At 35.1% G+C, this 24,672-nt stretch overlaps 3 protein-coding genes and 2 pseudogenes across 3 annotated transcripts; 4 read left to right on the forward strand and 1 right to left on the reverse strand.

Annotated features, from left to right (window-relative positions):
- Nucleotides 1-1,733: 1,733 nt before the first annotated feature.
- Nucleotides 1,734-3,661, forward strand: LOC105775650 (ankyrin repeat-containing protein BDA1). Its single transcript, XM_052622233.1, has 2 exons — nt 1,734-2,580; nt 2,669-3,661. Exons 1-2 carry the CDS (start codon nt 1,987-1,989, stop codon nt 3,557-3,559), a joined length of 1,485 nt encoding a protein of 494 aa, XP_052478193.1. The 5' UTR covers nt 1,734-1,986; the 3' UTR covers nt 3,560-3,661.
- Nucleotides 3,662-9,587: 5,926 nt separating this feature from the next.
- On the reverse strand, nt 9,588-10,623 carry LOC128034017 (uncharacterized). Its single transcript, XM_052622537.1, has 2 exons — nt 10,321-10,623; nt 9,588-10,196 (listed from the first exon to the last, which is right to left on the reverse strand). The coding sequence occupies exons 1-2, from the start codon at nt 10,621-10,623 to the stop codon at nt 9,588-9,590; spliced, it is 912 nt and encodes a 303-aa protein (XP_052478497.1).
- Nucleotides 10,624-12,081: 1,458 nt separating this feature from the next.
- On the forward strand, nt 12,082-13,199 carry LOC105776333 (ankyrin repeat-containing protein BDA1-like; annotated as a pseudogene).
- Nucleotides 13,200-16,225: 3,026 nt separating this feature from the next.
- On the forward strand, nt 16,226-17,911 carry LOC105776334 (ankyrin repeat-containing protein BDA1). The gene is made up of 2 exons (XM_052622234.1): nt 16,226-16,825; nt 16,914-17,911. The coding sequence occupies exons 1-2, from the start codon at nt 16,226-16,228 to the stop codon at nt 17,718-17,720; spliced, it is 1,407 nt and encodes a 468-aa protein (XP_052478194.1). The 3' UTR covers nt 17,721-17,911.
- Nucleotides 17,912-21,147: 3,236 nt separating this feature from the next.
- On the forward strand, nt 21,148-22,787 carry LOC105775651 (ankyrin repeat-containing protein BDA1-like; annotated as a pseudogene).
- The last annotated feature ends 1,885 nt before the right edge of the window (nt 22,788-24,672 follow it).

Raw genomic sequence — 24,672 nt, forward strand, 5'->3', positions numbered from 1 at the left:
ACCAAATTCAAGTTCCGACTAAGATAAAAGACCATGACGATGTGCTTGTTTCCTTCTATATATCTTTGGAAGAATTCCTTCAAGAAATCATCCATGGAAGTCACTCCACCTGCAGTCAATATTAAAAGATAAACAGTGTCATCATCTTGAAATAAGTATCTTATTGAGCTCTTTTGAATCAAATAACATAAATCTTCTAGCAAAAAGAAACAAATACATAATCTATAATGCAAGTAGCTTAGGAATCATTGATAATTCCCAAATACCAAATAATATATGAAGATTATATTTTGACGATTAAAGAAAATATGTAGAGAGGGTTCTTCTCAAGACATCATTTTGATTGAAAAGCAAATCAGTAAATCTGGAAGATAGGATACAAATCTAAAAAGATTTCAGCAATTGCTAATACTTAATATAAATGAATAGAATTCATAAACAGGCTGAAAAAAATGCCGCGAATGCTCATTTTTAGCGGCGTTTTTTCAAAAATTGCCGCAAATGCTCAATCTTTAGTGGCGATTTCCATAAAGCGCTGCTAATGCTCAATTTTTATCGGTGTTTTTTGTCCAAGTGCTGCTAAAAGCCTATTTTGGTGTAGTGAGTCCCGAAACCCTTACCTTATTAGCAATATCTATCAACTTGTTTGAGTATTCTTTGATTGACTCAAAATCTTTTATTTGTAGCCTATCGAATTCCCTGGTCAAGTTCAACACCTTCATGATCTAGAACCTCTTATCTCCTTGATACTCAACCTTGAGGTAGTATCTCCTTTATTGATCCAAAAATAATAATTCTATTGAATATGGCTAGTGAAACAACAACATAAAGGCAAACCTTTACATTTGCTTTCCAAGTGGTTCTTTCTTTGTGCAGTTTGATCTGGTTCATAGTTGGATTTTTGGAAAGTGAAACCACCTCATAGTCTTCCTCGATAACTTCCCAATAATCACAACCATCCATGTATGCTTGCATTCTCATAGCCTATGCTTGATAGTTCTTTCCATCAAACACATGTGGGGTTAAGACAGACAAATTGCTTGATCTTGATTCCATTTTTCTCAATTCCTTACAAGTGTATCTCTCAATTTTTGTCTTAGGATTCTCATAAGGCCTCTCTCACAGGTCCCTCAAGAAAAAGAGGCTCTCGATACCACTATTGTTTCAATGGAGAACTAACTAAAGGCACAAAAATTGAAAATGGAGAAAGTTGATTAAAATTTATTAACCAAGCAATGCTTATTTACATGACTCAAGCAATGCTTATTAAATCAAATTTTTATTATTTTTGGGGGCCAAAGTGTAATTTTACCATTACTAATTTAGAATTTTATAAATTATAAAGGGTCTAACTGAAAATTTTTCTATTTCAGGAGGGCCGAGGGCCCTGCCACCCCCCCTTGGCTTCGCCACTGATATTAGTTCTCGTGGTATTATACTAGATAGCCAGTTATATACTATATAGGTTTGTACCCAAAAGAAAAATATCTTCCTCCTTATGGCATACTAGTTCATATGCTTTTATTTTTAAGAATTTAAACTATCCTTAATCATATAGTCCGCTATATCATTCAGTCATCACTCTCTTCACCGCTCATTTATCTTGTTTTTTATTTGATTTAAGATTTCGTACATCGAAATTTCCTTTGACCTTTCAAGAAGTTTTATTTTCTAAAATTAGTGCGTTTTAATCACCTATAAAATCAAAATTTTTATTCAAGTTGCAGTTGATTTGGACTGGATGTACATTATCTATGGCTTTGGGATACTTGGAAGTTTCCTACGACCTTCGAAGAAATCTGTTTTTTGAGACAAGAGTGATCGAGTCGTGTATAAATTTTGGTCAGGTTCCTGTGTTTTGCAAATTTCCTTTCCTACATTCTCTTCTGGTTCTTTTTTCTGTGTTTCGTTGCAAATTTCCTTAGTTTTCAATTTTCAATTATCTGAAGATTAACTGCTCAATTTATTACCCCCAAAAGAAAAGTTATGGATGAGAGGATGATAGAGGCTGCCCAAACAGGAGATTTTAACCTCTTGTATGAGTTGATTCTGAATGATCCATATGTTTTAGAGCGTATTGATGATGTGCCTTTTTTCCATACACCATTGCATGTAGCTGCCTCTGTTGGGCATATTGAGTTTATGATGGAGATGATCAAATTAAAGCCAACGTTTGCAAGAAAGCTAAACCAAGCTGGGTTTAGCCCCATGCACTTGGCTCTGCAAAATCACAGAACTCATGCAGTGCTTCGACTCCTCAGGTTTGATGAAGGACTTGTTCGTGTTAAAGGGAGGGAGGACCTCACTCCTCTGCATCATGTGGTTCAAAATGAAAACTTGAATCTTTTGAAAAAGTTTCTTGAGGTTTGTCCTGAGGCTATTGAAGATATGACTGTTCGAGATGAGACGGTTTTCCATCTTGCTGTGAAAAACGACATGTTCGAAGCTTTCCAAGTCTTGGTGGGGTGGCTTATGAGAAGCTGGTATGAGTCTCCCCGATGGGAGAAAGAATTACTTAGTTGGCCAGACATTGATGGCAACACTGTTTTACACATTGCAGCTATCAGAAACAGACCTCGGGTATATGCTAATTTTTGTCATTAAGTCAGTTATTGATGAGTATATATGTATGATAAAAGGGTTACTTATATGAATATTTTATTAACAGGTGGTAAACGTATTGCTGGAACACATGAGGCGAGACCAAATCAATGCCAAAAATTTGGAGGGATTGACAGCACTAGATATCCAATCACAGTACCCATGGAATGAAAGGCAAGCGGATAAGATTATAGATATGCTAAGCAAAGCTGGAGGTTTGAGTGGTTCCTCTTCCTCGCTTCCCAATACCTCCATCTCTTCATTCCACATCGAATCTTTAAAAGACAAGATGTCACGGTCTCAAAAATGGGCAACAAGAGCAGGTCGAGGAAAGAAGGGTATGGGACATGAGATGCGCAACACATTTCTAGTAGTGACAGTGCTAATTATAACAACCACATACGAAGCCTCTTTAAACCCTCCAAAGAAGCCTAATGACAGTCCATCCATGAAATACCAAGTCTCTTCAAGTCAAGATGAGCCTCTCAATTCCCACACATTTTTGCATAAAACCGACTTCAATACTGCTCCCATACCCAGTCCCTCCGCAATTGACGTTTTGGATCTAGATGATTGGACATTTAAATACTCCTCATTTTTGTTTTGCAACACGTTCACCTTTTGGGTAGCAGTGTTCTTAACAGCACTTCTCCTACCACCTCATTCATTCTCTTCCTTGATTCTCCTAACACTTTCCTTCTTTGGGAGATCTTACATGAATTTATTTGATGTTTCCGCATGGTCATGGGGAGATTCATATGAGTTTTCCAATGAAAACGCACACTTATTATATGTTGTAGCCTCCTTTTGTAATGTTTTCTTCTCAACGTTGCTAGTTTTCCTTGTATCATACCAGACAATATTTTATTTTTGCAGTAGGGTAAACATTACCAAACCAAAATTCTTCTTCCTCCTACTAGTCGTTGTCATTGGCTGCATGGTTTTTATGTTTGGTTAGCTTAGTGATGTGATGGCCATCGATAAATAAAATCAAGTTTGGTGAATGTACCCTTTCATTCCATTGATAAAAGAAGTTTATCTTTAAGTTTTAAAGTTGTTATATATCATCTATCTTGCTCCATATATAAATATGGAGTGCAAATCTGTTAAATACTTAAATGTGATAGACTAAAACATCATTCTAATATATTAAATTTAAAATATTTTGATATTATTAAAAGCAATGATTAAATTATTTTAACATATAATATCTTTTTTAAGAGTATTGATTTTATTTTTAGCTTTAAAAAACACAAGTAAAAACAAAATTTAATTAACAAAATTTTTATACAATGCCACAAATTTATGTTTTCTTTACACTAATAGTAATATCGATACTAACTAAATTAAAATTCAATCGATAAATAATTTAAATTATTAATAAATTAAAATCTATATTATATATTATACTTTAAAATATTTATGATATAAAAATATATTAATATAATACCGACATATTGATTATTGATTGTCGTGTTTAATTAAGACTAGTATAGCGTCTTAAGGTCAGATGGGACTATTGAAGAAACTTTTACCCTAAGTGCCAATTCGTTTGGAATAAGAAAAAACAATAAAAAGTGCTACTACTTTTTCTTTTCTTCTTTCTGTTTAAGACTTCTATGGCTTGGGACCATACGAGAATTGTATGTTCTACTTTTAATTCTAGGACGACGTGAGTACAAATTAAATATTTTTGTATTGGTAACAATATTGATTGTAATCAATTAAAATATTAAATTTTACACTAAAGAACTTAATAGAAAGAATGTTGATGATGCTAACAACTAAACTTGAATTTTAAATTCGAAAATTAGAAAGATTAAATCTTAAAAGTAAAAGTAGATGGACTAATTAAATTTCTAATGTATAAAGTGATAAGGACTTAAAGTATATTTTAACACTTAAATTTTTATTTTATAATTTCAGACAATCAAATAATCAATCCAATATAAAACGTGGTCAAAAAAATTCTATTTTCATTTCAAGCCTTCAAACAAACAAGCAAAAACAAAATAAAATCAAAAGAAGAGATCAAGTTGTCACTAGATAACAATTCTAGGTAGGATTGGACCGATGAGGTTCCGGTCCACAATGAGCAAAACGGTGAGAGTGATCCGATTAAGTGAAGAAATTTGAGAAGGGGGGGAGGGGGAACTTTCATCGTTGTAAAGTGAAAAAGCTAAGGGAGTGATTACAATTTGATTATTATTTCATATGCAAATTCAATTTTAATTTAAAATAACTTGAAGGCTAAATTCAATAAAAAAATACTTTTATATTTCACTTTAATATTTAACAATAATAAGTTAATTAATATAATATTAAATTTAAATAAAATGGTTATTTTATAAAATAATTGTTTTTTCATTTATGATATATGGACTTTTATTTCTCAAGTTTTTATAAAATAAGGCTGTTAGGGTTGTTGCGTATGTATGCATGTGTGTATGCCTTGCATGGGTGACATTAGCAAACAATATCCCTCAGTTAGTATATAAGCTGAGCGATAGTTGCTGAAATGTGTGAGTTCCGGAATAATAAAAGTTCAAGTTTATGCTTCTATTTACTTTCTTGGCAAGTTTTCTCAGCTGCCAAACAGCTACATATGATCGTTTGATGTTCTTAACTATCGACTTGTTGGAGTTTAGAGAAGTTGAGAGAGCAAATAAAGAGAAAAAAAAGGAAAATATTTGCTTTCAAAATTTTTCATTATTATTATTTTTACACATGTAATACAATATATGGGTGTAGTGGTTACAGATAATTCAACAAATCCTACTAATACACCTTGAAAATATAAAGCTAAAATTTATACAGAAACTGATTAGGTAAAATCAATACCTAAAAATATCAATTCAATACTAACTCTGCTTGCTTTAACAAGTAATCTCAGCAAATAAATTAATTACAAAACATTTATATCAGCAAAGGTGAACCCTACCAGCATTACAACTAGTGGTTCACCAAAAACTTTACTAGCTCATACTTTGATGAGCTCCCAGCTTCAATTGAACTCGCACTTTTTGTTCAACTCACAGCTTCACCGGAAGAATTCGCCACTGCATGCCACTTCACAACACGATTGCAAGAAAGCTAAACCAAGCTGGGCTTAGCCCTCTGCTCTTGGCTCCTCAAAATGACAAAACTCAAGCGGTGCTTCGACTCCTCAAGTTGACAAAGGCCTTTGTTCGTGTGAAAGGGAGGACGGCCTCACTCCTCTGCACCAAGTTGTTCAAACTGGAAAGGTTGATCTTTTGTTCAAGTTTCTTGAGGTTTGTCCTGAGGCTATTGAAGATCTGACTGTTCCAGATGAAACGGTTTTCCATCTTGCCGTAAAAACCAGCATGTTTTAAGCTTTTGAGCTCTTGGTGGGTGGCTTATAAGAAGCCGCCATGGAGCTGCCAAATGTTGGGAGAAAGAACTACTTAGTTGGCCAGACATTGATGACAGTACTGTTCTGCACGTTGCAGTTTTAAACTCACCTCAGGTATGCTAATTTTGTTAGTTAATTCAATTATTAAATATACATATAATAGGGTTACATATTTGATTTTTTTTTAACTAACAGGTGATAAAAGTATTGTTGGAACATTTGTGTCGACATCTGTTGGAACAAAGAGACAATAACAGGCTGTTTTGTATCTTGCTTGAATAGCAAGCCTCGAGCCTTGGTGAAGAAACAAACTCAGAAGCAGAAACAGAAAATGAAACTAGCAAGTGAATAACAGAAAAGAGAGAAGAAGAATGAATGAAAAATGAGCTGATATTTTTCATTAACACACAACAAGGCATTAAGCCATTACATATTTCAGTCAACAAGTAAAACAAACAAGTAATCACCTAATCAACTACCTAACTCCACTAATTTGCATTGAAACTTACAAGATTAGCTTGTACAACTTGCATTGCTGACTTTTCAGTCAATCAATATCAAAACATTTACCTACTTAGTTCAACATGAACTAGATTACAAAACAATCAAAATGGAACTAAAAAGCAGCAAGTGGATTGGCGACTTCAAACTTGATTCTTGCACACAATGACATCATCGCTTGTCGCTATTTCTTCGAGCATGACCACCTTTGCATGTCGTGCATGGCCACCTTTGCATGGGAACTAAACTTAACACTCCTCCTTAGTTTCCATGCTAGTAACACCTAATTCCCTTTTAAATTTAACAAATTTAGACACATTGAGTGCCTTTGTGAAGATATCAGCAATTTGCGCTTCTGAATTGCAATGAATCAGCTCGATTTCATGAGCTTGTTCCATCTCCCTTATAACATGCAACTTAATGTTGAAGTGCTTGGTTCTACCATGAAAAATGAGATTTTTTGCAATTGCAACAAGCAGATTTGTTGTCACAATAAATCTCTGTTGCCTCTTTTGGTTTTGGTTTAAATCACTAAGATTTTTCTAAGCCATATGGCTTGATTCACAGCAGATCTGCTGAAGAACATATTAAACCTTCTTTGTTGATTGTGCCACCTGACTTTGTTTCTTAGAACTCCAGCAAAACATGCCTGAGCCAAGACTAAATGCATATCCGGATGTGCTCCTCATGTCATCACTCGATCCAGCCCAGTCACTATCAACATAGCCTATCAGCTTCATGTTTTCAGCCCTTTTGAACAATACATCATGATCAATGGTGCCTTTGATGTATCTTAGCACTCTTTTAGCTGCTTGAAAGTGCTGATCATTGCAGCAATTCATGTATCTCGATAGCATACTAACAGCAAACATGATATCGGGTCTTGTTGCAGTCAAATACAACAGACTACCAATGAGACTCTTGTACATAGTCTCGCAAATTGGTTCACCACTCCCTTGCCTCGAAAGCTTCACTCCAATGACCATTGGTGTGTTTGTTGGCTTGCGTTCTTCATAAAGAACTTATCCAGATCTTCATAGTAAAAGAACTCGACTAAGAAAGATTCCCTTTTCATTTGCTTCACTTCCATTCCAAGGAAGTAGTTCATTCGCCTAAATCGGACATTTCAAACATTTCCATCATTTTCTTTTGAAATCTTGAGCATTCTTCTATCTCCTCCAGTTACCAATAAATCATCAACATAGAGTGACAGGATAAGCTGAGTTTCAGCTTGGTTCTTCTTCACATACAGTGTTGGTTCACTGGGACTTCTCTCAAATTCCAAACTGAGCAAGTAAGAGTCAATTCGAGCATACCAGGCTCGAGGAGCCTGTTTCAGCCATATAAAGCCTTTTTTAGTCTGTACACCATGTGTTCTTTGCCAGTGATCACAAAACCTTGAGGCTGCTCGATGTAGATCTCTTCTTCCAGGAAACCATTAAGAAATGCAGACTTAACATCAAGCTGATGAATGGTCCACTGATGTTGAGCAGCCAAGGCAACTATCATTCTAATCGTGTCAAGCACAGCTCATCGGTGCAAATGTCTCCAGGTAGTCCAGACCATACCTTTGGCTAAATCCTTTGACAACAAGCCTGGCTTTTAGCTTGTTCAGACTGCCATCTGCATTCTGTTTTACTCGATAGACCCATTTTACTCCAATGGTCTTCTTTCCAAGCAGTTTATCAACTAGCTCCCATGTCCGGTTCTTCTCAATCATGTTGATTTCATTGACCATAGCTAGTTTCCACCTTCATCGCCTCACCTCTTCAAAACTGCTAGGTTACGCTATTGCAACTGTGCCCTTTCATAAATATCATCTAGGGCCTTGTGCCTCTCACAGCACATCATCAACATCCATTTCAGTCCTAGCTGCTCAAGTTCACTTGATTAGGCACTAGGTCTTCAAACCGCTTCGCTCATTTTTCTCCCAATTCCAAAGAGCTTTTTCATCAAAGATGACATCTCTGCTCACTGGACTTTGTTTGTCAAGGGATCCGAACCTCAGCCCTTCTTGGACCGAAATGTAGCCTACTAGAACACTGGTTGAGCCCTTTTAGAGAGCTTGTCTCTCTTTTCTTGCTGGTATTTGTGCATAACACAGCAACCAAACACCTTCAGATGTGCCAAAGAAGGCTTGAAATCGAACCAAGCCTCGAAGGTGTCTCGGATGCAAGAGCTTTGGTAGGAAGCCTATTCGAAGGTAAGCAAAGAGTGTTCTTGCCTCGGCCCACATGGTTTTGGGCGTTTCTTTTCAAACAGAAACATCCGCCATATCCATCGAGCTTCGTTCTTTCTTTCGGCTACCCCATTCTGCGAGGTGTGTAGACATTTGTAAGCTGATGTTTGATACCAGCATCATTGCAAATGGCTTGAAACTGAGCTGAAGTGTACTCAGTGCCATTATCTAACCTTATCGATTTCAACTTGCTGCCTGTTTTTGTTTCAACAGCAGTTTTAAACTTCACAAACACTTGAGCTACCTCAGACTTGTGTTTTAAGAAGAAAATCCAGCAAAACCTTGTAAGATCATCAATGAAGAGGATGAAATACTTTTTTCTTTGAGTGATTCGATCCTCATCGGCCACATACATCAGAGTGCACCAGCTGCAGTCTTTCAGTAGCTCTCCAAGCTGAATTTGTAGGAAATGGCAGTCTTGCCTGTTTCCCCATTTGGCAAACTTCACATACATCCTCATGCTCCACCGAAGTGGTGAAGTTCTCTTGCCAAACCCTCTTTGGCCATTCGAGCCATTGATCTGAAGTTGGCATGTCCAAGCCTTTGATGCCAAAGCTTGGAGTCATCAACAGAGGTGTATCTTTGAGTTTGAGTCATTTGCCTAGTGAACCTCAAAGCATTTATCGGTCATTGTGGATCATAAGGCTTGATCCACTTGGATCAAGAATGTGGCATTGTTTGTCCTTGAACACAATGAATAACCTTTCTCGGCAGTTGAGCTATCTTGAGAAGGTTTCATCAATTCGCACCAACAAGACATTTGGAATGATCTTGTTGCTGTGGGAGTACATATCAAGACTTCTCCTCTTCCTCCATCCTTATAAATCGACCATTTCCAACCTTGACCTTGGTTTTATAACTTCGTCCAAGGTTTTAAACAAGGAGGCATCTCGGTGACATGTGGTTAGTGCAACCACGCGTCAAAGAACCAAATTTTTGAGCATTTCTTCGAACAACTAAGCGAGAAACAAGAAAGACACATTCTTCTTGGTCACTACTGTCCTCAGCTACTCGAGCTTCAACCTTTGACTTCTGAAATTGATTCTGCCTTGGCTTACTCCTGTTTTTACAGACCCTTTCAACATGGCCCTTCTTCTTGCAGTGTTGGCATACTGCATCTGGCCTAAACCAGCATCTGTCTTCTGGATGACCTGGCCTCTTGCAATGTCTGCAGGGCTGGTCATTACTCCTTGCAGTATCAGTCTTAGGCCTGTTTTTCCAAGGCCTTTTGCCTCTTGGAGCTTTGAAGCTCGAGGCTTCTCTGGCCTTGGCATTGAATGCACCTTCCTGGTGATCTTCAGCTCTGCTAGCTCTCCTTTGTTCCTGAGCATAGAAAGTGTTGATTAGCTCAGTCAAAGAGATGGTAGCAAGGTCTCTTGAGTCCTCTAAGGAGGATATCTTGGCCTCATATCTCTCAGGCAAAGTGGAGAGGACCTTTTCCACAATTCTTGCCTCATCAAAGTGCTCACCAAGGAGCCTTATCTTTGTTAACCATCTGCTATGATTACATCTGATCTCGCTTCACTGCTTTCTTCTTCCTTCATCTTTAGATTCTCAAATCCTTCTCAAATTTAATAGCTGCTGTTGCCTTGTTCTCTCAAAGTGCCTTGAAACTCCTCCTTAAGCTTATCCCAGCCTGTTTTGGAGTCTCACAGCCATAATTCGTGAAGATGACATCGATACATTCGGATGCGGACATGGCTTTATGCCTTTTGGTCCTCTCATCAGCATGCTGCCTTATCTGAGCTACTGTGGGATTAGCCCTCAGTGGTGCTGGCTCAGCATCTGTGTTAACAACTTCCCACAGATCAAAGGCCTGCAGGTAAGTCTTCATCTTGACCAGCCATATGTGGAAGCCATCTCCATTGAAGACTGGTGGGGCTGCTGGTGAAAAACTTGAGGAAGACATTCAGCTTTCTTAGTTTAATACAACAGGTCCACTAAGAATGAAGCTCTAGATACCAATTGTTGGAACAAAGAGACAATAACAGGCTGTTTTGTATCTTGCTTGAATAGCAAGCCTCGAGCCTTGGTGAAGAAACAAACTCAGAAGCAAAAACAGAAAATGAAACTAGCAAGTGAATAACAGAAAAGAGAGAAGAAGAATGAATGAAAAATGAGCTGATATTTTTCATTAACACACAACAAGACATTAAGCCATTACATATTTCAGTCAACAAGTAAAACAAACAAGTAATCACCTAATCAACTACCTAACTCCACTAATTTGCATTGAAACTTACAAGATTAGCTTGTACAACTTGCATTGCTGACTTTTCAGTCAATCAATATCAAAACATTTACCTACTTAGTTCAACATGAACTAGATTACAAAACAATCAAAATGGAACTAAAAACAGCAAGTGGATTGGCGACTTCAAACTTGATTCTGTTGCACACAATGGCATCACCGCTGTCGCTATTTCTTCGAGCATGACCACCTTTGCATGTCGTGCATGGCCACCTTTGCATGGGAACTAAACTTAACAACATCATATCAATGCCAAAAATTTGGATGGATTCACTGCCCTAGATATCGAACCAGAGTTACCAGAATGGCCATTGGATGAAGGGCAAGTGGATAATCGGGACTCCATTAAAGATATGCTAAGCAAAGCAGGAGTTTGAGTGGTTCTTCGCTACCTATGAGGCTCCGGTCTACAATGGGAAAAACGGTGAGAGTGGTCCAATTGTGTCGTCCTTATTTGGGACCTGTTGCCCGCTTTTAGCTGCTGTTAACATATGGGCACTCATCCTATCATGATGGCCACAGCATTGTTAATTACTGCTGTTAACAATGTTAACAAAAAATTGTTAACTGTTTATCCTGAATTTTAAAATATGAAAATAAAAAAGATTAAATTATTAAAAATAAAATATATGAAAAAAAATTTAAAATTTTGAAAAGTACATCGTCAATCATATGGTCTGCTAAACCATTCTTTCATCACTCCTTCCACCACTCATTTAGGTTGTTTTCTGTTTGATCTAAGATTTCCTACTTGGAAATTTCCTTTGATCTTTCAAGATGTTTTATTTTCTCAAATTAGTGCGTTTTACTCACCTCTCAAATCAAAACTTTTATTCAACCTGAGTTGCATTTGATTTGGACTGGGTGTCTATTTTCTATGGCTTTGGGGTACTTGGAAATTTCCTTCGACCTTGGAAGATAATTGTTTTTTGAGACAAGAGTGTTCGAGTCATGTATAAATTTTGGTCAGATTCCTGTGTTTTTGCAAAATATAAGTTCTATTTCCTTTCTATCTTGTCTTCTGGTTCTTTCTTCTTTGTGTTTTGTTGCAAATTTCATCAGCTTTCACTAATCTGAAAATTTACTGCCTAATTTATTACCCCCACAAAAAAAGCTATGGATGAGAGGATGATAGAAGCTGCCCACATGGGAGATATTAACTTCTTGTATGAGTTGATTCTGAATGATCCATATGTTTTACAGCGTATTGATGATGTGCCTTTTTTTAATACTCAATTGCAAGTAGCAACCTCTGTTGGGCATATTGAATTTATGATGGAGATGATCAAATTAAAGCCAACGTTTGCAAGAAAGCTAAACCAAGCAGGGTTTAGCCCCATGCACTTGGCTCTGCAAAATCACAGAACTCATGCAGTGCTTCGACTCCTCAGGTTTGATGAAGGCCTTGTTCGTGTCTAAGGGAGGGAGGACCTCACTCCTCTGCATCATGTGGTTCAAACTGAAAACTTTAATCTTTTGAAAAAAATTCTTGAGGTTTGTCCTGAGGCTATTGAAGATATGACTGTTCGAGATGAGATGGTTTTCCATCTTGCTGTAGAAAACGACACGTTTGAAGCTTTCCAAGTCTTGGTGGGGTGGCTTATGAGAAGCTGCCATGAGTCTGCCCAATGGGAGAAAGAACTACTGAGTTTGGCAGACATTGATGACAACACTGTTTTACACATTGCAGCTATTAGAAACAGAGCTGGGGTATATGCTAATTTTTGTCATTAAGTCAGTTATTGATGTGCATATATGGATGATAAAAGGGTTACTTAGAGGAATATTCTAATTAACAGGTGGTAAAAGTATTGCTGGAACACATGCGGCGAGACCAAATCAATGCCAAAAATTTGGAGGGATTGACAGCACTAGATATCCAATCACAATACCTGTGGAATGAAAGGCAAGCGGATAGGATTATAGATATGCTAAGCAAAGCAGGTGGTTTGAGTGCTTCCTCTTCCTCGTTTCCCAATACCTCCATCTCTTCATTCCACATCGAATCATTAAAGAAAAAGATGTCACGGTCTCAAAAATGGGCAACAAGAGCAGGTCCAGAAAAGAAGGGTATGCCACATGAGATCCGTAACACATTTCTAGTAGTTATGACACATGCCCATGTGAAGGAGGCACACGCCTATGTGAAAAGAGGCACACACACGACCGTGTGCCCTAGAGACATGACTGTGCGAATAACCCATGTTACTCTTTGTCCGAAATTGTTAAAATAAGGTGCAAAGAAGACACAGCCGTGTGAAAGTCTCACATGCTCGTGTGCCACGGAACACTACTGTGTGCCCAGAACACACGCCCATGTGATTATCAACTAAAATCTCCAAATCGAAACCACAAGATCGTATGACACCAAAAATCATCGAAAAACCCTAATTCCTAAATTCGCACAGCCGTATGAACTGCCCGTGTGTGGCACAAGCCCATGTGGTTACGAAACCACACCGAAACAAGCTACAGAACATGCATTTGCTACCGAAACAACCCTCAATCCTCGTTAACATAGTAATACACCAAAAACAAATAGTATTTCAAGCAATTCCACAACAATCGACACTTCGATTGGTAAATTTCAGAAACACACAAAATATGTCGAATTTCACGGAGCCAAATCAAAATTTTAAAAATGAAAATGATGAGTTTTCAAACCCACACCTAAATTTGTGATCAAAGCACGAGGAGAACAACAAAGAAGAAAGCCAGAACGTAGGAGAAGGAAATAATAAAATCTCCCCAACAAAAACAAAAAAAAATTTGGAACAAAAAAAAATGGAAACAAATCTAACGTGAGGAAGAGGGAGGGAGAGGAGGAACGTGAAAAGATTTTTTAGGATAACTCCCTGTTTTAGACACAAAATAATAATAATAATAAAATAAAAAGAATTAAATTAAATAAAAATAACAAATAAGTATTGAAACTTTAAACAAGCTAAAATAAAATTGATTCCTCTAAAACACTCATGAGGGCTCAAACTTGAAATCCGAAGGTAAACTAACACACTCGCCACTACCAACCAGCAGACTCATTCTAACATTAAAACGCAAAAACAAGCACAATTACTCAGCCTACTCACTAACCCTTACTTAAAACCTCAAATCTTCTAACCCCAAAATTTAGGATGTTACATGTAATGTCCATATTTTTCTAATACAATTTTATACATGAATTTTGGTTTTGTGCAGTTTTGCACATGATTTTTTTATTTAATTTATTTTCACAAACTACTAACAAAATTATTGATATATATCACCATTTTAAGTTTACATATTATATACATAAATAAGTATATTTATAAGATATCAAAATAAATCGATGTCTTTAAACGTAACACCAAAACAAAGTTTGATATATAACTCAACATATAAAAAGAAGTTATTAAACAATACATATAATGTTTAGAACTATAGTTCTAATATTATTGGTAAATTTATAATTTTCGGTTCACGTAAATCGTAATTATAAAAATAAAATTATGACTTATCTTGGATTAAACTTACATTATATTATTTAAATAAATAATTTACTAGTTTTTAATGTCAGGTAGATGTATGTAATTTTATGCTTTTAATATTTAATTAATTTTAAATATTATATTTTTAATTGAAATAATTAATGTAAAATAATATTTTTATTTGAATTATTGAATGTAATTAAAATATATTAACTTATCACTTCAAATATTATAATAGAAATTTTTAAATCAAAATTGCATTTTTAACATAATCGACCTACAATGTAATTTTACTTTTATGTAACTAATACAAGTAACATTATTCAAAACAATAACTAATCAATATAATTAAATCTAGTAATAATTAATTTTTAATTAAGATACTTAAAATTTTAGTAATAATTCAATTTTACATTGATAAATATATTAATATAATTTTTATTTGTAAATATAAATATAATAATATGATAGAAAATAAAAAGTATTTTAATATGGATAAATAAATTTTAAAATTTAAAATTCAACATATATATTTACATATTTCGCTAATTCACCAACGTATATGCCTTGATTTGATATAGTTAATATTCGGATAATGTTGTGAATCACATATATATATATTTTGAAGTTTTATCATATTTTCATGGGTAAAATACTTTAGAAGTTGTTGTACTCTTTGAAAATTTAGAATTTAGTTTTTATGCTTTTATTTTTAAGAATTTAGTTCATTTATTTTTCAGATTTTAAAATTCAAATCCAATTGTTAATATTGTTAATATTTTTAATTTCTTTATGTTAAATTCAAGTTCATTACAACATATTTTTAGTTACATGGTTTCCAAGTGTTTTTTTTTTAAATGTCACACCAACAAATTTAACAAAAAAATTTGAGTGTTAACAATTGGACCTGAGTTTTGAAATTGAAAGGTAGAGGACTAAGTTTTGGAAATAAAAGTATATGGATTAAATTTCAAAATTTTGAAGAGTACAGATACTTATAACATCTTTTAACCTATTTTAAAATGTTTTGAATCATTACTTAACTTATTTAGCTCTTCCAATAATTATTTTAGAATCTTTTAAATTTTATCTTTCCTTATATAATCTTTATAATTTTTAAAATAAATATTTTGAATTTATTTTTGTAATTTTTGTTGAGAGAGAGACTAACCTACTCATTTTCAAAATTGTCAAGGACCAAACGAATATTTACATCAATCTAATATTTGAATTATTTGAATCGAAACTCAAATTACTAATTCGAGTTGAGTTGAAAAATCGAATAACTCAGTTTCATTAAATAGAAATTTAATTTTTCTTTCTTTATTCGAATTAAATTGAGTTTAAGTCGCCCTTAGTTTTACTCTATAAATAGGATATTTTTAATAATTTTTACCGTTCCTTCAACTTGCTTTTTGTTTGGTCCAAGGTTTTATAGTTGGAAATTCCCTTGGACCTTTAAATATGTTTATTTTCTCAAATTAGTGCGTTTATGTCATAAATAAAATCAACCTTTTTATTTAATGTGTATTTCATGTGGACTGGATACCTGTTTTCTGTGGCTTTAGTTCTTGGAAATTTCCTTGGACCTTGGAACAAATTTGTTTCCTCAAACTAAAGTGTTCAAATCATGTATAAATTGTGGTCAGATGCCTGTGCTTTTGCAGAATACAGGTTCTATTCCCTTTTCTGTATTGTCTTCTGGTTCTTTCTTCTTTATGTTTTGTTGCGAATTTCATCAGCTTTCAGTAATCTGAAAATTTACTGCCTAATTTATTACCCCAAAAAAAGCTATGGATGAGAGGATGATAGAGGCTGCCCAAACAGGAGATATAATTAACCTCTTGTATGAGTTGATTCTGAATGATCCATACGTTTTAGAGCGTATTGATGCTGTACCTTTTTCTCATACTCCATTGCATATAGCAGCCTCTGCTGGGCATATTGAGTTTATGATGGAGATGATCAAATTAAAGCCAACGTTTGCAAGAAAGCTAAACCAAGCTGGGTTTAGCCCCATGCACTTGGCTCTGCAAAATGACAGAACTAAAGCAGTGCTTCGACTCCTCAGGTTTGATGAAGGCCTTGTTCGTGTCAAAGGGAGGGAGGACCTCACTCCTCTGCACCATGTGGTTCAAACTGGAAATGTTGATCTTTTGGTCAAGTTACTTAAGGTTTGTCCTGAGGCTATTGCAGATGTGACTGTTCGAGATGAGACGGTATTCCATCTTGCTGTGAAAAACGACATGTTTGAAGCTTTCCAAGTCTTGGTAGGGTGGCTTATAAGAAGCCGCCATGAGTCTGCCGAACGTTGGGAGAAAGAACTACTGAGTTGGGTAGACATTGATGGCAACACTGTGCTACACATTGCAGCTATCAGAAACAGACCTCAGGTTTGCTAATTTTCCTAATCAAGTCAATTATTGATATGTATGTATATGATAAAAGGGTAATTTACATTAATTAATTTCCAATTAACAGGTGGTGGAAGTATTGCTGGGACACTTGCGTCGAGACCAAATCAATGCCAAAAATTTGGAGGGATTGACAGCACTAGATATCCAATCACAATACCCATGGAATGAAAGGCAAGCGGATAGGATTATAGATATGCTAAGCAAAGCAGGAGGTTTGAGTGCTTCCTCTTCCTCGCTTCCGAATACCTCCATCTCTTCATTCCACATCGAATCATTAAAGGAAAAGATGCCATGGTTTCAAAAATTGGAAACAAAAACAGGTCGACTAAAGAACGGTATTTCATATGAGATGCGTAACACATTTCTAATAGTGATAGTGCTACTTATAACAACCACTTACGAACCCTCTTTAAACCCTCCAAACATGCCTTATGACAGTCCATCCATGAAATACCAAGTCTCCTTAAGTCAAGATCAGCCTCTCAATTCCCACACATTTTTGCATAAAACCGACATCAATACTGCACCCATACCCAGTCCCTCCGCAATTGACGTTTCCAAAAAAGATTGTTGGACATCTAATCACTCGTTTTTGGTTTTGAACATGTTCAACTTTTCGGTTGCAGTTCTTTTAATAGGACTTCTCCTACCATATCATCCTTTCTCTTTGTTGATTCACTTACCACTTTCCGGCTGTATGGTATCTTACACGGAGTTATATGCTTCCTTATGTGAGTTTTCCAATAAAAACGCACTTCTTTCTGGCGTTTATAATTTTTCCTTTACAATGTTGCTGCCTTTTCTCGTAGTATGCGGGTCAATCTTTTATGTTATGGGCAAAGAGACAAAATTTTCTAAGAATCTGAATTAAATTGTATATTTGTTGAAGTTAGCTTCCATGCAACACAAGCAGCAACAAACGTGTCCATGCAAGCCACATGCAGAAAAGAAGCAGCACATGAAGGCAGCCGCTTGAGCTCGACATTGCTGTCCAAATTCAACTAGTTTTGTTGGATTAAGTTTATATTTTGTAACTTAGTTCTTATAGAACTTAGTTGGTAAACTTTTGATGTAATTTTTGATGATTGATTGACTGAAAATCCGGCCAATGTAACTTATGCAAGCTGATTAACAATTTCCAATGTATTAAGTGGAGTTAGGTACGTGATTAGGTAGTATTTTGATTTGTAAGTTTAACTCAATGTTTGATATTTGTAATGCCAACTTGCCAATGTTTTGTTAATGAAAAATTAGATTCTTTTTCATTCAAATTCTCTCCTTTCTTTGCTTTTGTTTTCTATTTTCCACTTGCAAAGCTTTTCTTCTGTTTTGTTTCTTCCCCAAGCCACGAGGCTTGCTGTCCAAGCAAGGCTAGACCAGCTTGCTTACTGCCTTTAACACCAACAATATTTCTGTAATAATAAAAATAAAAATTTATCAATTTAATAGTCTATATTTTTATATTTTTTAGAAGATTAAATCAAAATTTTGTCATTTATAGGAGCCAAAATATAATTTTATCATTACTAATTTAAAATTTTATAAATTATAAAAGACTTAAATAGAAAAAAAAAATCATTTTAAGGAGGCTCCAGCTCCCTGACTCCGCCTCTGCAGGTGGGTAACCAGTACCAATCCAAAATTCTCCAACCTCATAATATAATCTTTTACATTGGCTTCCTCCTTTCTACACTGTGTCCAGTTTCGTGGATCCTTCTAATGTAAATGCCGAAAGCGTAATGAAGTTTTGGGGTTTGTATTAGAGATGGTGATGGAGTAGTTATTGGGTTGAGCTGGTTCATTAGTTCCCTTCATCTCTTCTACCGGACTCTTATTCCTTTTTTATTATCAAGGGTGAAGGTCTGCACATACTTTTGTTTAGGCCTAATCGTCTCTTGAGGAAGAGCTATGTTGTAATGATAAAAGAAGTGCGAATTTGTTTGTCAAGTAGTTGTTGAATAAGGATCTTAACTAGGATCTTAAATAAAGGGAAATGTATTTGTTATGTGCTCATGATACATACCATCGTGATTCATCAAAACAGCATTCTAAAATATTTACTTTAATTGTAATTACTTGGTATGCTTTACAAACGAGGTTGAGATTTTGTTACATATTTTGTTTATTTTTTTTAAAAACGAGGTTGAGATTTTGTTACATATTTTGTTTTTTTTTAAATGAGATTGAAATTTTGTTACATATCTTATTTATTTTTCAAAAATTCAATATAATTTAAAGGCACGTGATGATATAAATTCTACTTGCACAATTAAAAATTTCCATTGGCAATATTTTAAATAATTATCCTTAATTCAAAACAAATAAGTGTTGAGTGTAATAGTAAAATATATTGCATTTCCAAGAAAAGATGTAAGTTCAAACCTTGGAAATAATATTATTAGAGCGGCACCATGAACTCGAATATGGACCATAAAATAGATATAAAAATATGTAAAATATTTAGAAAAATAATAAAATATAAAACATCACGTTAGAGTACTATTACATATTACTATAGATTTAATTTTATGTGTTATAAATAATATAATATATAAAAATAACAAAATATTTAACATTACAAACTTATAAAAACGGGTTTAACCTGGGCTGACCTGGTCTTTAAATGTTCAAGCCCATTTTTCAAATCTAATCTTTTTACCTAAATCCTCCTCATTTTTTAAACAAGCGAATATTCGGAGGATTCTTCTAACCAAAATAGAAAATATATCAAAAAACTAAAAAGTATAACAAAAATAATAAATAAAAAATTTACATATAATTTGGAATTTCTAATTGTACTTAGAATTGTATAACGTATAATTGTAATTTGTCAGCAAAGTTGTTTCTTTTTTTTTCCCCTTAAAATTCAAAGAATTCTTCTCCCTTTATACATAGGTCATCGATTCAGCATTAGAAAAAGGGGCTCAAATCGTTTTATCGACATGAGTGTTTTATGTCGAAAAAATATTTTTGTTTTGAAAATATTTCTGTATTTAGTAACATAGTAGTAAAAAGAGTACCCAATTGCATCTGAACTTCAAACGGGTTTGGCCTTAACCATGTTAATGGTCCCAGATTATTGGTTAATAAAGAATCAAAGTCGATGTGCCAATGAATCACGAAATGCTATAGTTCTATAGTATGATTTTAAAAATATATTCAGAAGTAATTCGCGAGATCATGCACTCTTTTATTTCCTAGTTATAATGAAAAAAAGTACAACTGGGTGAATCCAGCTTATTCTTGAAATAAACAACTCACACACACTCACTTTCCAAAAAAGATTAATACACCAAGGACTACACTTAGATTTATTAGATTTGTTGCTAAAATATCGGTATTAACCCCGAAACTCTCGGCAGATGGCCAGTGACCCAAGGAAACGAAAGAATCGATTACATTTTTCATATGATCTCCTATTTTATTTTAGATAGACTAACAAAAAGAATTCAGTTTTTTTTTTGTATTATATCGCTTTGACTCCTTTTCCATTTATTCTATTCTATCATATTTATATTATTCTAATTATTCTAGTTCTATGTATTTCTTTATTTGTTTTAATAAATTATTAAATTTATTATAAAATTATTCATTATTATGATTATGAATTTTCATTTACCTATGTCTAAACGGAGTTAAAAAAATATATTCTATTTATCTAGTTAGCTAGAAATGTATTTTTTTAATTGAAAATTCCCAATAATAATAATTCTTATTAGAATTAGGGAGCAGGTTTCATATCAATGGCAAAATACCTCATTTGTTGCTACACTCCTTTAAACAATAAATAATAAATAAGGGGTTCTTTTGAACTAAGAAGGAGAAGGAAGAAAGCGAGTTGGCGTGATAATTCTTCAGCCTCAAATTAATCCTTTCCACGGATTATTGTCCTAACGAATATTAATTGTAGGGGTGAAATCTTGATAGAATTCGAAAAAGCGAGGAGTAAGTCCCAAGCCATAAAATAAGAAAAACAAATACAAAATTCTCATGTTTATAGGATTAAATAAAGGGATTCACAAATAAGAGTGCCAGTGGTACAACCAGCGCATAAATTGTTAAAGCTTCCATAAAAGCCAAACTAAGCAATAAAGTACCTTGTATTTTTTCCTCCGCCTCAGGTTGTCTCGCGATACCTTCTACAGATTGGCCCGCAGCAGTACCTTGACCGCCTCCAGGTCCAATAGAAGCAAGCTCGACGGTGACCTGCGCAATAATAACGCAGGCGGCGTAAATCATGGATTCATGATAAGTTCCTCGCACCAAAATAAAGAAATAGTTAATGATACAATCATCCAATGAATTTTGACTTAATTATATTATATCATCCATATGTTTTACAGCGTATTGATGATGTGCCTTTTTTTAATACTCAATTGCAAGTAGCAACCTCTGTTGGGCATATTGAATTTATGATGGAGATGATCAAATTAAAGCCAACGTTTGCAAGAAAGCTAAACCAAGGTGGTTTAGCCCCATGCACTTGGCTCGCAAAATGACGAACTAAAGCGGTGCTTGACTCCTCGTGTTTGATGAAGGCCTTGTTCGTGTCAAAGGGAGGAGGACCTCACTCCTCCGCACCATGTGGTTCAAACTGGAAATGTTGATCTTTTGGTCAAGTTACTTAAGGTTTGTCCTGAGGCTATTGCAGATGTGACTGTTCGAGATGAGACGGTATTCCATCTTGCTGTGAAAAACGACATGTTTGAAGCTTTCCAAGTCTTGGTAGGGTGGCTTATAAGAAGCCGCCATGAGTCCGCCGAACGTTGGGAGAAAGAACTATTGAGTTGGGTAGACATTGATGGCAACACTGTGCTACACATTGCGCCTATCGTAAATGGACCTCGGTATGCTAATTTTCCTAATCAAGTCAATTATTGATATGTATGTATATGATAAAAGGATAATTTACATTAATTAATTTCTAATTAACAGTGGTGGAAGTATTGCTGGGACACTTGCGTCGAGACCAAATCAATGCCAAAATTTGGAGGATTGACAAGACTAGATATCCAATCACAATACCTATGGAATGAAAGGCAAGCGGATAGGATTATAGATATGCTAAGCAAAGCAGGAGGTTTGAGTGCTTCCTCTTCCTCGCTGTTGGAACATTTGGCAGCAGCAAAAGAAGAGAACAGAGAGCATAACAATGAAGCAAGGTGCAAGAAGGATTTTACTTGCTCACAAATGTGCAAAGAAGGGAGCTTATGGTCGATAGCCTATTCATTTCATTCATTCAACTAGAAAAACAACATATTTATAGTCAAATACATCACCAAATACTACCTACTACCACTAGTTTTACTTTGAAACAAGTAAAACTTAACTTACACAAGTCGATTATGTCAATCAGCACCTAAAAACATCAAAACAATACCAACTTAGTTCATTTTCAACTAAGTAGCTTAACAAAGAAACTAAAGAGAAAACCTTGTCACATAAACAAGTATACGTCTTCTTGACATGTCATCAAGTCGCATGCACTTCAAACAAAGACATGGTTGGCCAATTTCAACACTCCTCCTTTGGACTCCATGCTGCAAATACATATCATTCATCAAGTTTTTGAACTTGGCGCCCTTAGATGCTTTGTTTCAAGTCGACCAATTCATTTTCAACCTTGGCCTCATTCACAAACAAATCGACTTACACACTTGACTATCCCGTCTTTTGTGCCAAAGATTTGTTCACCAAATGGAGTCTTCTCCTCCTTCACGACCTTGGTTGACAACTTGTTTCTTCTTGCACAAACAGTTCTGAGTATAGTTGCTTGCCTTCATTCGCCATTTTGGCTTGCAACTATACAACACACATTAAGCTTCCACATGTTCTTGAGCTCACACCTTTGACAGACTCACATCTTTGCATATTGTCTTCAACAGTGTCTTCAACAGCTCAAGACTTTGCTAAGCTTGCAGCTTTGACATCTTGCTAAGCTTGCACATTTGGAAAGCTCACACCTTTCCTTGAAACTCCTCCTTCAGCTTATTCAAGCTTGTTTGGGGGTCTTATAAGTTTGAGCCGGTGTTGAGCAGGGGAAGCAAAATCAATGGTCCCTTAAGACTTAGGCTCTTGATACCATTTGTTGGAACATTTGGCAGCAGCAAAAGAAGAGAACAGAGAGCATAACAATGAAGCAAGGTGCAAGAAGGATTTTTACTTGCTCACAAATGTGTAGCAAGGGAGCTTATGGCTGATAGCCTATTTAGCTCATTCATTCAACTAGAAAAACAACATATTTATAGTCAAATACATCACCAAATACTACCTACTACCACTAGTTTTACTTTGAAACAAGTAAAACTTAACTTGCACACAAGCTGATTATGTCAATCAACACCTAAAAACATCAAAACAATACCAACTTAGTTCATTTTCAACTAAGTAGCTTAACAAAGAAACTAAAGAGAAAACCTTGTCGCATAAAGAAGTATACGTCTTCAAAGATGTCATCAAGCTGCATGCACTTCAAACAGCAGCATGGTTGGCCAATTTCAACACTCGCTTTCGAATACCTCCATCTCTTCATTCCACATCGAATCATTAAAGGAAAAGATGCCATGGTCTCAAAAATTGGAAACAAAAATAGGTCGACTAAAGAACGGTATTTCATATGAGATGCGTAACACACTTCTAATAGTGATAGTGCTACCTACAAAAACCACTTACGAACCCTCTTTAAACCCTCCAAAGATGTCTTATGACAGTCCACCCATGAAATACCAAGTCTCCTTAAGTCAAGATCAGTCTCTCAATTCCCACACATTTTTGCATAAAACCGACATCAATACTGCACCCATACCCAGTCCCTCCGCATTTGACGTTTCCAAAATAGATTATTGGACATCTAATCACTCGTTTTTGGTTTTGAACATGTTCAACTTTTCGGTTGCAGTTCTTTTAATAGGACTTCTCCTACCATATCATCCATTCTCTTTGTTGATTTACTTACCACTTTCCTGCTGTATGGCATCTTACACGGAGTTATATGCTTCCTTATGTGAGTTTTCCAATAAAAACGCACTTCTTTCTGGCGTTTATATTTTTTCCTTTACAATGTTGCTGCCTTTTCTCGTAGTATGCGGGTCAATCTTTTATGTTATGGGCAAAGAGACAAAATTTTCTAAGAATCTGAATTAAATTGTATATTTGTTGAAGTTGGCTTCCATGCAACACAAGCAACAACAAACGTGTCCATGCAAGCCACATGCGTAAAAGAAGCAAGACATGAAGGCAAAGACTTGAGCTCGACATTGCTGTCTAAATTCAACTAGTTTTGTTGGATTAAGTTTATATTCTGTAACTTAGTTCTTATAGAACTTAGTTGGTAAACTTTTGATGTATTTTTTGATGATTGATTGACTGAAAATCCAGCCAATGTAACTTATGCAAGCTGATTAACAATTTCCAATGTATTAAGTGGAGTTAGGTACGTGATTAGGTAGTATTTTGATTTGTAAGTTTAACTCAATGTTTGATATTTGTAATGGCAACTTGCCAATGTTTTGTTAATGAAAAATTAGATTCTTTTTCATTCAAATTCTCTCCTTTCTTTGTGTTGCGCGGAAGCGTGTAAAAGAGTAAAATTATTGTACTAAAAAATCACACTAAGTTCAATTCCTAGGAAAGAGAGGTGGATCACGAGGATCGCTTAAGTACCAGGTCTTTCCTAGCCAGAATATCCCTCTATCGTAATTTAATAGCACAATAAATCACTACAATCACACTCGCAAAATATGCAAAATAAACAATAAAGAACACTAGAATTTTAATGAGGTTCAGAAAATTTTGCCTACGTCCTCGGGCACTACCAAATATAT

The sequence above is a fragment of the Gossypium raimondii genome, chromosome 10, assembly GCF_025698545.1.
Source record: "Gossypium raimondii isolate GPD5lz chromosome 10, ASM2569854v1, whole genome shotgun sequence".
Classification (NCBI taxonomy): domain Eukaryota; kingdom Viridiplantae; phylum Streptophyta; class Magnoliopsida; order Malvales; family Malvaceae; genus Gossypium; species Gossypium raimondii.

Excerpts from the sequence above, each read along its gene's own strand:
- LOC105775650 (XM_052622233.1), top strand. The coding sequence starts at position 1,987 with ATGGATGAGAGGATGATAGAGGCTGCCCAAACAGGAGATTTTAACCTC. Across the intron at positions 2,581-2,668 it reads CTATCAGAAACAGACCTCGG|GTGGTAAACGTATTGCTGGA; the intron begins GTATATGCTAAT and ends TTTTATTAACAG.
- LOC128034017 (XM_052622537.1), bottom strand. The coding sequence starts at position 10,623 with ATGTCTTCCTCAAGTTTTTCACCAGCAGCCCCACCAGTCTTCAATGGA. Across the intron at positions 10,197-10,320 it reads GCTTAAGGAGGAGTTTCAAG|ATAAGGCTCCTTGGTGAGCA; the intron begins GCACTTTGAGAG and ends TGGTTAACAAAG.
- LOC105776334 (XM_052622234.1), top strand. The coding sequence starts at position 16,226 with ATGGATGAGAGGATGATAGAGGCTGCCCAAACAGGAGATATAATTAAC. Across the intron at positions 16,826-16,913 it reads CTATCAGAAACAGACCTCAG|GTGGTGGAAGTATTGCTGGG; the intron begins GTTTGCTAATTT and ends TCCAATTAACAG.